General features: G+C 44.0%; 2 protein-coding genes across 7 annotated transcripts in view; one reads left to right on the forward strand and one right to left on the reverse strand.

Annotated features, from left to right (window-relative positions):
* Positions 1-4,710: 4,710 nt before the first annotated feature.
* KLHL34 (kelch like family member 34) lies at positions 4,711-10,372 on the forward strand. Its single transcript, XM_068179899.1, has 2 exons — positions 4,711-5,129; positions 5,271-10,372. Exons 1-2 carry the CDS (start codon positions 5,058-5,060, stop codon positions 7,167-7,169), a joined length of 1,971 nt encoding a protein of 656 aa, XP_068036000.1. The 5' UTR covers positions 4,711-5,057; the 3' UTR covers positions 7,170-10,372.
* A 268-nt stretch (positions 10,373-10,640) lies between these two features.
* Positions 10,641-13,133, reverse strand: part of CNKSR2 (connector enhancer of kinase suppressor of Ras 2) — a 205,459-nt gene continuing 202,966 nt past the window's right edge. For 5 of the 6 annotated variants that reach the window (XM_068179895.1, XM_068179894.1, XM_068179892.1 and 2 more), the window contains one exon: positions 10,641-10,927. In XM_068179895.1, the coding sequence (XP_068035996.1) occupies positions 10,712-10,927 (216 nt within the window). In that variant the 3' untranslated portion in view covers positions 10,641-10,711. The remainder of the gene's footprint in view (positions 10,928-13,133) is intronic. The other variant, XM_068179897.1, reaches the window with a different exon arrangement.

Consider the following 13,133-nt stretch of genomic DNA (forward strand, 5'->3'; position numbering starts at 1 on the left):
GCTGTGCAAAGTCAGCAGCCAGAGGTGTCTGTGAGCATCCCTGAGCTGGATGCAGAGGGAAGATGCCCCTGGGCAGGGGTCCCTCTCTGCCCCAGCAACAGCACAGGCAGCACTGCTTGCCCAGGGCTGGAAGCCAGGGCTCAATGCAGAACAACTCTGGTGCCACCTGGCCATCACAGGAACAGATGAACCTCAAGCAGCCCTCCACCCTCAGCTGTGAGATGCTATGAAAGCTATTAGTGCATCGGCTCTGAAATGGGCTCATTAAAATACACATTCTCCTTCGTTATCCTGTGGCTGCAGTGCCTGACTCATCCCACTGCAGTTACTCTGGAATGGGAATCCAAGTTTAAAATTTTCAACTTGTTTTTATTCACCAGGGAAGCTTATGTCTAACCGACTGAGATGGCAGTGGAAGCTGGAACAGCTTCTGTCTTCATGGGAGGCAAACAAAACCTGAAAAAACAGGGAGAGGAGATAAATGAGGCACTGTCTGATTGAAAGTCTGTTATTTCATGTTGCCTTTCACAATTTGACACAGGATGCTTTCTTGCACAGGTGTAGCTAGTGCTGGAGTAACCCAGCTGGGACGTGGCCACTCCCAGCCCAGGTGTGCCAGTGGTATTTCCTCCTTTCCTCCTCTTTTTCCACAGAACACAGAAGAGTGCCACACAGCCATGGCTTAGCAGCCATGGTCTTGCAGCAAGCTTTGGCTGGGATCCCTGCTCTGACTCCTGACCATGCTAAACCTCACTTCTCCCCACGGGCAGGCAGAGCCTTGCACTCAAAGCTTTTGCTGCCAGCACTGTCCCCAGACACAGACTCCTCTGAGGTGGCACATGGGGATACAGGGTGCTGAGGGTTTGCAGAACTTCTCTGACAGGCTGGGGGAGGCACTGCTTTGTGCTGCCTTCCTGCTCCCCCGGCTCACAGGGACAGTGTCCTGTGGGCACCACTTGCACAGTGCTTAAAGCCACAGGCAATCCCAGCCTCCCCCTGCCAAAATGGAAACCTCACGGCCTAAGCCCACCTCATGCCAGCTGAGAACTTCTCTTTTGCTTTTATACACAGACATGATCTCACCAGACATTGCTTTTAGCTGCAAGAAAATTTCTCCCTCTTACTGTTCTGCTCTTAAGGACTGCTTTCCTGGGCTAAACATCCTTTGCTTTAAATAGATGTGCTGACCCAAATACTACCGTGAATGATTATTCAAGGATGAAGAACAGACTGGAGTCCAAAGATTTTTACAAGATAACTTAAATCAATATGATCTTTCTGATTAGCACTTCTAGGAAACCTGTATAGCTATGCTTATTACTTGGCTCATTTTGCTGTTATTTGTTCATGCAGTACTTTATCAAGCATCTGAAATATTTACTCTGTTATCCTCTGGACTGCACTGATTTCTTTTGGAACAAAATGTAGCCTGGTAATCCTCTGCTGTGGATTTTTGCAACTAATATTTTACAGTAAGCCACTTGTTAGTAATGATCCTAGTATCACTTGTACAACTCTTTTTATAATCTTTACCCTTAAAAATAATTGGCAACATTTAAAATAATAATTCAGTTGTTTATTAACCAATGGCCTACTTGCAATATTAAACTGAACATGGCATTGCAACTTGGGCCATTTTTCAATTTTTTATAGCAAAAAACCTCAGTATGTGTGGAAGCCAATATTTTTCACAGCACACATCTAAATTTTTTTTTATTTCAGACTGCCTACTGTAATAGAGCAGTCACTTCAACAGAAAATATGCTGAATACCTGAAATCTAAATCTAATTTCAAGTCTAAATGATGCACATGATTAAAAATGTATCATCTATCCCACGAAATCAGCATCATTGAAACACTAATATTTCCCTAATTTTAAGCACCACCTAGTGAGTCAAACATTAGATCTGATCTTCCAAATTACACCCAAGGAAAATAAGATCCTGGTTTGACTGCATCCCACTTAGTGCTAGGTCTCTTGCTGAGATTTTTAAGTCAGCTGTTTAGTCACCATCTCTTACTAATGGACATTAAATGTTCTTCCAAAGGTGCTGGAGATCTGAGCTTCTGCATGAAGATAATTTATTTGTTGACAAAGGAGGGTCTTGGCTGAGCAGGCTCCCTAGTTAGACAAGGCTAACTGCCTGGAAGTGAAGCAGGGAAAAACCTCATTTTGATAATGAAATTTTTTTTTAAATATTACTCCAGTGCAAGGGACTGGAAATAATGTGGTTTTATTTCAATTATAAGCAAAAAGAAAATCTCCAGGCAAATAAACAGCTTTATAAGGATCATGATTCTTACTACTTCCATTAGCTGGCTTGCCATGAAGATGAAGTAGGTCTGAGAGAGAACAGCACAGTAAATCTGCATACAATTATAGGACCTGCTTACCTGGCACTGGTGTTAAATCAGTTCAGTTAAATCAGCACCAGGAACTGACCTGTATAAGCAGCCACCCATGGATGGAAATCATTTGGAAAGCAAGTGATGCACAACTAGTTGGATTAACATGGAATCACTCTGGGCAGAGGCAGGGACGTTCAGACTGAGCCTTGTTTGGCCTCTCTGAAATTACAGAGCTTGTGGCTGGAGCTGTGCTGGTACTTTACACCTTCCAGACAAACTGGTGCAAGACCAGGCAGTGGCCTGGCCTTGCTGGGGGTGAGGAAAAGGCACATTGCCTTTGACAGGAGTGCCTCACTAAGGAGGCAGGAGTGTCATATGGGGCTCAGAAATATTCCTTTGGCTGCTAATGCCAATACCCTCGGTTGGCCAAGCCATACGTTTGACCTCTTTCTGCTCAAAACTGGATCCAGGGGAAGTGGATTGATTTATGTGTCCTCGGTCCCAGCTACTCTGTGCTACCAGCACAGGCACTTCAGCAGTGCCCTGGGGCTGGTGGCCCTGGCCCCACAGCAGACCAGCCCAGTGCTGTGCACAGGGTCTCTCCTGCTGCTGCATCCCCAGCCACCCGCCCAGCCAGCGCTCACCTCTGCTGTGCTACGTCTGCTTGGGAGGTCACACAGTGAGGGAGGCTGACAACCTGGCCTGGGCCACAGAGACCTCTCCGCTGTTCTGTTTTTGGGTTTTCCCCATTTCTCCCTGTGCATAACTTCCTGGCTGTGCCAGAGCAGTTATGGCAGCACAGGCTAAGTAAGAGCTGGTGGAGGACAAGAACTGTTGACTCGCACCTCAGGCTCCAAGGGAAATTGTGATGGACAGTGCCCACCTGCTATTTCAGAACAGTGGAGGTTTACCTGCACCTTGTGTTACAGAAATCTGGTACCTGGTGGGGTTTAACTGGGGAAAGCAGCGTCTCTAGGAGTGGGAGCATTTAAGGCCTGGTCCCTCATCACCAGGACTCATGACTGCCAAGGGATGATAGAGGTACCTGGCTTTTGGTCTCTGCTTCCAAAACAGAAGTATCAAAACTGAAGCTTGGAATCGACTGCACAGTTTCACTAACACCTGAAATACCTTAGAGTTGTCCCAACTTGGACATTGGCAAAACTGCTGGGAAAAAGAAACAAGCATCCCTTTTCTCCTTCATCCCTACTGCCCATACATGTTGTGTTGCTAGCAAAGGGCAAGATCTTTTAGCAAAAGATCCTGATTTGTGGTCTATAAATGGTCATGATGGAAATAAATGGTCATGATGGAAAGTGGATTCAAGCAGGAAATCAATTTTCAGAGCTATTCAGCAACAAAAAATAATGTTTTTGGAGTCCTTCCCCACAAACAGAGCAGAGCATGTGTAGGTATCAGTATCAGTCTGTTTAGCAAGACAGTTTAAGCTCACTGGAACAGTCACACAGCATGCACAGTCCATATTAGGAACCAGTCATCTCCAAACACTGCTTAGCTACAGGGGTAAGCCAGAATTTAATGACATCACATAAATAAATATAAACAAATACAGTAAAAAAGGCTTTACCTTGGGCTTAAGCAAAAAGCAAAATTTTCCAGTCCTGTGGGATCCTTCTCTGCTCCCAAGTCTGTTGGCTCACAGTGCAGCAAAATGTTCAGGCATTTATCAACCCTGGCAAGCTCTGCAAGTCCTGAGAATGTTTGATTTAGAAAGAAAGGTGTTGGGAAGAGATTCCTGAACACCTTCACCCAGAGTTATGCAGGGAAAAAAAGAAGAAATAAAAGCAAGCTTTAAGAGGTCAAAATGTGTAGCCTGCCCAGAGCTGCTATTCCTGGTAGAAATTAGACCCTGAAGTGCCCAGGTGAAAATCAGGGATAATCCCTGTATAAGTGCTTCTAATTGGGACAAACTGAAAGTGAGGAAGTTGAGCAAGACAGCGCTGGCCCACCCCTGGGGGCTCTGGGTTGGTTCCCAGCTGGTAACTGAGAGCAGAATTATGCAAAGCCTCCTCTATAAACAGAATTTGGTTTATTATGGCCGAACTGGGGGAATCTATTTTTGTCGCCACTTTGTGCAAATGTGTTACCCGTGTGATTTCCAGCCAGGTCATTCCAAGTCAGCTGCTTTGGCTGTGGCTGTCACTGGAAGCTCCTCTGTCCGCCCAGTCCCTGGCCCCATTTCTCAACCGCCCGGGGTTGGCTGCCAGGCCAGGGGGACGAGGGGATGAGCCTGTGGCTATTCTGGTAGCTGTGAGCTATGGAGGTGTCACGTGAAGCAAAGAGCCAGAAATGCGTGTCAAATCGAACCACTGACTAATCATGGTATTTTGGTTGTCTTAGTGGCTGCCAGGGAAAGATTTATGGGCTCAGAAAAATCTTCCCATAATAATCCCTGGGTGCTGATTTGATCTTCGGCTGAGGCTTCCCAGGACCATGCGGAAAGAGGACGGAAAGGGGGCTGCTGTCCCAGGGTGGTGACGTCTAAACTGATCAGAGTTCAAAATACAAACAAGAGGAGAAAACTCAGCGCTCTCTTCTCATCTGTGTCTGCTCAGAGCCGCGCGCTGGCAGCCAGAGAGGATCCCTTTGATCTGCTTGTGGAGCAAGAAGGGTTGGGGGCGACGGCTGAGCAGACACGAAGGGCCATTTATTGGGACTGTCATCTAGCTCCCTCATCTGTCACCTGATGGCCAGCCAAGCAAGTGCTCGGCACAACTGTGGACTCTTCATCCTTGCGCAACTTGTGGAGGCAAGAAAAGTAAGCATCCTACAGCTGATATGACATTCAGCTATTTTTTCTATAAAGGAATGGATTGAATTCACTACAAATCTACTAACTGTCCCCCTATGCCAGGCAGGATACTGACTTGTTATTTTGGGTTGGGCTTTTCTCTAACAGCTGGAGGTCTGCTGGGCATTCAAGAAATGGCTGTTGAGTAAGGCAGCTGTTTCAATATCTAATTGCATTTTAGCTCTAATAGCTCAAGGGAAAAGCATTGCATTGTCTGCCATGAGCTACTTCCTGTCCTACTGCAAAGCACACTGCACCACCGTGCTCGCTCAATACCAGAGCCTGAGATCAGAGGGCTTTCTCTGTGACATTTTGCTGAAAGTGAAAGAAAACGAGTTTCCTGCACACAAGTCCTTGTTGGCATGCTCCAGCGACTACTTCCGAGCCATGTTCAAAAATTATACCCAAGAGTCTAAAGCCAGTGTCATTCACCTACAAGTTGTCTCACCCACTGGGCTCCAGCACATCCTGGATTTCATTTACACATCCTTGCTGCCCCTTTCCTTTGAAAGCCTGGAGGATACCTTGGAAGCTGCAAGCTACTTGCAAGTCACTGATGCTATCGGCTTGTGCAATCAGTACTTAGTTAACAATCTTGCCTTGGAAAACTGCTGCTACTCTGCCAATGTGGCCAGGAAGTTCTACCTGCCAGATGCCCTAGCAGCTGCAGAAAAATACATTATCAGAAATGTCTGGAAGCTGCTGGACTTGGATTTGTCAGGACTTCTGGAGCTGAACTTCAGGTCTTTGCTAGCAGTGATTCAATCACCAGATCTCCCCATGGTGGAAGAATGCCGCCTGTTGAATCTTGTCCTGCTGTGGTTGAAGCAGGATAAATCCAGGCTGGATCACGCAAGCAGCCTTTTAGAGCACATAAGATATGGTCTCATCCCAGTGGAAGAGCTGAGAAAAACCTACACACAGTCAGAAGTGTCCCTCTCAGCAGGTATTAAGTGCTTGATCATAAAAGCAATAAATTATCACACATCTGTATTCAAACAACCTGTCCTGCAGGATAAGTCCACCACACTGAGGAACCAGAAAACTCGGATCATTCTGCTGGGGGGAGGCACAGCAAGCGAGGGGCTCGTCACTGATGTGGTGGCCTTCGATGTTTACAATCACAAATGGCGAACCCTCACGCAGCTGCAGGACAGGGTGCAGAACCACAGCGTGTGTGTGGTGGGGAACTTCCTCTATGTCTTGGGTGGGGAGATAGAAAGTGGTACCCTGGGTGATGCTAAAATTGGAAAGGCCTTATTGGTTACAAACAAGGTCCATCGGTATGATCCAAGATTTAACACATGGACCCAAATCACAGGCATGCTGGAAAAGAGATGCCAGTTTTCTTGCTGTGTCTTAGGCAAGGATATCTTTGCCATTGGTGGAAGGGGAGAGGATGGGTTGCTGCATTCATCTGTGGAAGTCTATGACATCAGCAGGGATAGATGGACGAAGGCCAGGGAATTGCCATGCAGGATACATGGTCATGCCAGTGCTGTTTGCAAGAACACCATATACATCTCTGGGGGCAAGTACTCAGCCTCAGCCAGCACAAGCAATGACGTTTATTCTCTGAGCTCACTTGAAGGGCAGTGGGTGAAATGTACCCCAATGAGCATTGCTCGGTTTGGGCATCAGATGGCAACAATCAGGGGATCCATATTCACCTTTCTGGGACTATACGAACCTTTCTCTGAAATAGAAAGGTATGACCCGGATCAAAACCAATGGACTCGGTTGAAACCACTGGTCTACGATCGATTCTCCTACGGCCTGGCAGTGGTAGAGGAAACAGCTCTTCTTATTGGGGGAAAAAAATGGCAAAACTCGCTGGAGGTCTCCACACAAGACGTGGTTGGCTATGACATCGACAATGATGGCTGGGAAGAAATCTGCAAGGCCCCTCTGCCGTGGTGTGGGCTGCAGTGCGCCGTGCTCCAGCTCCCCGAGGTGGCTGAAGAGCAGGACAGCGACAGCCTGCAGAAGAAGCTGCCCAACTGCTGAGCTCCCATGCTGAGGAATATCTATCCCAGGAGATGACTGAGCAGTGCGGTCCTGGGGAATAAGAAAATTGCACTGGCACTGAATGTGAAAGTGGACGTGTTGCTTGGATAAGCCAAATGCTTGGTGGAAGCAGACAAGAAAATCTGGCTTCAGCACAGGAAACACATCTAGGTTTTATAAAGCTGGAAGCTGATCTCACTGAGCAAGGATGTAGCAAGTACACACTTAGAGGCGATGAGTGAGAATTGTAATCCTTGACTTTTGGATAATACCTAGATAGCAATTAGTAGGTGTTGAAAGTGGGATTTTTCAAATATTAAAAAATATAATCCATATTTTCTGTTTTCTTAATCAGAGGTAATTTTCCCAGCTGGTAAGTGCTATTGAGTTTTTATGCTATGGCTAAGCAAAAGGAAAGAGAGCTGTATAAAGACTAGAAAACTGATGCCTACAAGAATTAGTAGCAAGTATTGCCAAGGAAAAGGCATTATTTGATATACTACTTACTAGGCAAGAATGTCTTAGCTAACCAGCATGAAATTACTGGACAGAAAGCATGGACTTTTCACTATGTAGACTCAGCTACAGCTGAAAGTTAAAACAGTGTTTGATAAAAGCCATTTCTCTCTCAGTGGCCTTTGTTGTAGAACACCTTCCAGATGCTTATTTTGTGTTATTTTAAAGATGCGCACTACTGGTGATGTACATTTCTTTTGTATCCAAACCCTGTGTTAGCTCAGATGGCCAGAGCTGAGTGGGTATCCTTATCCTTAGCCTCCAAGAAGTTTCTTACACGAGTAACAAGCTGTTACTGATGCCTTGGCATTTACCTCAGCACCATACGCTGTTTATCACACCTGTTCAGAAAATGCTTCGCTGCTGTTGAACTGCTACATTAGAGAACGCAGCAGTCAAAAAAGGTTTACTTTCATCAAAGAGTACAAAGGGGAGGAGGTAACTGAAGGTTTTCAGAAGTCTTTACTCAGTGTCTGCTTACATACAAATCAGCAATAGTGTCATATTGTCACTCCCTTTTGACCACACTGGCAGCGTTTGAAGTCACACCGGGGTACTTTAAGATATATGAATATGTGAAATGCAGACAAAATGGTCAGATGGCACAGAATCAATCTGGTATGGACTAAAGTGAATCTTGAGCCATGAATGTTCATTTAAAAGCTAAATTTATTGTACTTCATTTTACAGTGTTCCCTTTCTAGGCTGAGAGTTAATACAATAAAAATATATATAGAAGAACATTTAATAGTCTTAAAAGAAGGCAGCACAATGGAGAGGACACATGTTCTTTGTCACTAAACTAGCTTAAAAAACTGTAATGTTTAATTTTCACCTTTAAAGCAATCAAGCTAACTTTACTAATGTAAAGTGCAGGCAGAATGGCTGTTGCATAGCAACAGATCTAAGTCTTCTGAACTGCCTTGGTTTTGACAAGGAATCAACTACACAATGTGCATATACATCCATCAGATATAAAGAGTTTTTCATATGAATATATTTACTTTTGGTCCAGTAAAACAATAGCAAGAGAATCTAAATGCTTGGAACAATAGCACAATCCATTTCAAGTCAAGCATTTTTTAAGAGAAATTTACAAAAACCTCACAAATTTAATATACAAGTCAGTACCCATGCAGTAAATAAATGTCCAGTTTATACAAACAATATTCTTCTAATAGTACAAATCTTACACTGGATCCAGAATTCTGTACAAACGTTAATACGTGATTTGTCATCCAGACAACTTGAATATAGGATTACTGAAAATGGGCTACAGAAAGGCCACTCTTCTGTACAGTTGTGCAAAATCTGCAGAACATTTGCAATCCAAATGCAATAACAAGATAGAAAATGAGGGGTAGAAAGAGGAAAAGAACAAAAAAGTGGAGCAAGAGAGAAAGAAAGAGAGAAAGGAAGAGAGAAAGAGAGAAAGAAAGAGAGAGAGAAAGAAAGAGAGAAAGAAAGAGAGAAAGAAAGAGAGAGAGAGAGAAAGAAAGAAAGAAAGAAAAAGAAAGAGAAAGAAAGAAACTGTCCATTCTTTCCTTCATCTCTTCATGGATATAACTGCCAGGAAATACCAAAGTTCATAAAGTTTAAAGTACATTCACTGAGCTGTACAGGCAATAGTCTCAAATTGGTTAAGAGTACAACTCATGAAAGTATACAGGAGGCTTTCCCTTTCCACGTGAGCATTATTAAATCATGTCATGAGTCCTAACTTATGCAGCAAAATACTGAAGAGCAGCAGAAATATTTTGTCTTGCTCTTAACATTTTTGAAAACCAAGTTCATAAAAAGTAAATATACGATTTAAGAGTTCTCTCCCACTTTTATTTCAGGCATGCGCCTAACTCTAAGGAGCTATTTCCCCTCATATTCACTGGGTTGTCTTTAGCAGATACCAAATCTCATGGAAGTTTAAAACATTTTAATTGGCTTGTGAACTCAGCAGAACCCAGAGACATCCCTTTCCCTTCAAAAGCAAACCAGAGGCTTTTTTACTCCTTGGTTATTTTTCAGGTTCCATGCTCAATTCTGCTTTCATCACACATTATCCCTGCATACAATACAGCCAAATTTCACAGCTGAGAAAACACATAGGAAACTACTTGAAAAATCTTATTCACTTCTTTTCTATTGTGGGAATCTTAAAAGCATCTCAGATTTGAAGCATTTAATTGGAAACCTTTTCCACTGCTGCTGTTCTGGGCTAAAGAAACGCTGCTACCAATGATGTTGAAAGTCTACATTTTCTCTTTTGCAAAATCTGCACATTATACTGATACCTTCAGTGCAAAAGCATCATCTATCACAGTACCATGAATATTTTTTTTTAATCAACCTAATGTGATTAAGACACAACATACAATTTGGTCTTAATTTAATACAAACCAGCATTCCTTTGCAGTGGTGGTAAAGCTTAGCAACAGGCTTTAAAAAATACAAGGAAATAACACCTAACCTTTTGACACTTAAACTCACATCAGTCATTTTTTGTCTGCCGATTTTCACCGTTTTATGTCTTTGACAAAACTGAAACACAACCACTGCACTATACTTTTCCCTGTTATTTAAGAAAACTCCTAGAGTTTCTCATTAAATATAAAAATTGGTTTTCTCCCACCACCAAAACAGTACCTGCACTCCAAAAATGCAATGCAATACTGGAATTATATAATATAAAATATCATTGTAAAACTGACCTTTGATAACAAAAGCTTTATAGCATGTGGAACTTCCTGCATGAAGGCCACAGTCTTCCAAAAATGCATTTAAATACTTTTCTTCAATAGCTAAAGATAATGTTTTTTAATTCACAGAAGGTAAACACAAGCAGAGCATTGGTAGCTTATAAAATATACAAATCCTCATTAAAGAAATGGTATCGTTGACCATTGAAGGTTTCACACAGCTGAGTAACATTAAAATATAATTTACTAGAGCTCTCACATATTGATATAAAAACTACTTTATGCACTTAAGTAAAGGGCTGGGGTGTAGCAAATGGACAGAACGAGAGACTTTCATACATGTGTTTCTATGTAAGAGTGAGTGTGCGCTAATGAGGCTATAAGAGCTTCAACCTCAGAGGAGCCATTAACAGAGTCCCTCGAGGGGCTGCTTTCATAGATGTTCATGAAGAGATCAAGGTACATTTGTTTCCATTCTTGAAAGTCTCTAGACGTCAAGGCCGGATTATCCAGAACTTTATCTATAATGGCTACTTCTCCTTCCCTGGCCTGTGAGAGAAAAGGAACAAGCAAAGAGTTAATGCAGGTGATGAGTCACTGACAAAATCAATCAAGTGGGTGGAAGCAGAGAATGGAGGGTAAGAACTCAGGCCTCAGAGCCCCTGAAAGCACAGGGACTATCTGATCTATGAGCACTCACACACAGGAGCCTTTCTACAGGGTGTCCCACATTCCATTGTGGGACCTGGGCTTCCCTTGCCTTGTCCAGTACCCTCAGTAAGAGTCCCTATTCCCCCACCTGCCCCTTTGTTCAGCCCCAGAAAAAGCAAGTCCTGTACTGTTTACAGTTAGCTGCTTGCATTTCTCAGGATGGGTTTCACACAACAAAGTGCCATCTGTTTGCTCTTGATCAGCATCAGAAGTACTGTGTGGGTGTGTGGGATGCAGACACACACACACACACGGCCTCCTGCCGGCCAGCACAGCTACACCTCCTCACCAGGCTTGTCATGGGGCACCTGAGCTCTGCACTGCAAAGGCTTGTGCAAGGACTCCCACGGGAACGACAGCTCATCTTCACTACAGATCTGCTGCATGCCATGGGCTGGCTGGCTGCAACCTCTTCTACCACTGACGTGGCAAAGAGAAGGCAGAGAAAGGGAAAATATAACATATCTGCCGGTGCCTCCTCATGCCCCATCGAGGCAGGGGAAGTGACTGTCCAATAATCCCTCTCTGGTGATCGGTTCACAGAGCTGAGTGTCACAGTAAGCCCCAGAGGTACCCACAGCCACTCACAGTTGTTGCAAATGGTGGAAGCTGGATGCCACAGCCATATTCCTTGGAAACACAGCTAACACACACCTGTGGTTCCCAGCACTGCTCCTCAGCACAGGAATGGCATGGCCACCAGCACTCTCCCTCCAACCTCCCTGCAAGATGGGTATCACACTCCTCATGGCTAACTCACATTTTCCATGTCCATACTATGAGTATGTTAAATCCTTCTGGGTAGCATGGCAAGGGGAAATATCAAGCTGTGTATGATGGGACAGATCAGAAGGGTCAGAGACATCTTCCATAAACAGTGCTTTCATTGCTGTGCAAACAATAGCAAATTAACACTACCTGCTACAATACTCATTTCCAGAAAGAGAGGGCAAGCTGAGAACAAGCTGTGGAAAAGAAACCATGGGAACTCCTGATCACCAGATCTCTGCTTGAGCTGCCACAACTTATTTCTCTCAGATTGTGGCTGGTCCCGCACCTCTGCACTACCAGCCAGGCAGCTCATACTCAGTGATAGGAGAATGATTTTGTGTTATCACAGGACAGAGAGCACAGGGGTCTTTCATTAATGACTTAGAAGATAGGACATCAAGAGCCAGAAGCAGTTTGGAGGACTATCTCTGGATATTATTATGTCGGATAAAATTCAAGTAGAGTCCAGAACATCAGTGCCAACAGGCTAGTGCAATTTGCTGCATTCAGGAAGGAGAAATCATAGGTACTGATAAAAAGAAAGACTAATTGATTAGGCAATAGCAGCAGCTACTGCTTGATACAATGGCCAATAGTGTGGCAGAGGTGGAGCTCTGGGCTGTAATGCAGCCAGTCAAAAGTTACTATGTTGTCACTGCAAACCAAGCGTGTGTCACTCTACATTGCTGCTCTATGCAGAAAACAACAATTATCTGTCTTTGCTTCTTGCTGCCATTGCATTTTCCATTATTGGCCTCATGTACATAAGCATGATTTACACCAATCACAGTCCAAACAAGAGTGCTGACTGGCTTAGAAAATATGGCTCATGTACAGAGAATGAAAAAATTGTGTTTGCTTGGTCCAAAAAAAAGGAGTTCCAGAGAAGCACAAAAACAGGCACCTGCTGGATCAAGAGGCTGTGCTGTTTTTTGGACTTCCCTGAAGGAAAGCAGTTTCATTTGCAGGAATGTATCTCAGGTATCAATAACCACTAACAAAGAGACAATTCAGCATGGCAGCAGGCTGCCGATGCTGAACCACAGCTGTGGCGTGAGACCCCACTGTGGTACAAACCCACAACTACGGCGTGAACCTCCTGCCACCCTGATGTGTGTGAGAGCACTGTGATTTTGTTTCAGTTTCTCATGCTTGTAGAAGTCATGGACAGCTGTGAATGTTGCCCTTTTTTACCAGCCTTCAATCCTGCAAAGACTGGCATACCAAGATAATAATGCAAGTTGCCTTCAAGGAGATGATGCAGTACAGAAAG

This window comes from Anomalospiza imberbis, chromosome 2 (genome assembly GCF_031753505.1).
Source record: "Anomalospiza imberbis isolate Cuckoo-Finch-1a 21T00152 chromosome 2, ASM3175350v1, whole genome shotgun sequence".
Classification (NCBI taxonomy): Eukaryota; Metazoa; Chordata; class Aves; order Passeriformes; family Viduidae; genus Anomalospiza; species Anomalospiza imberbis.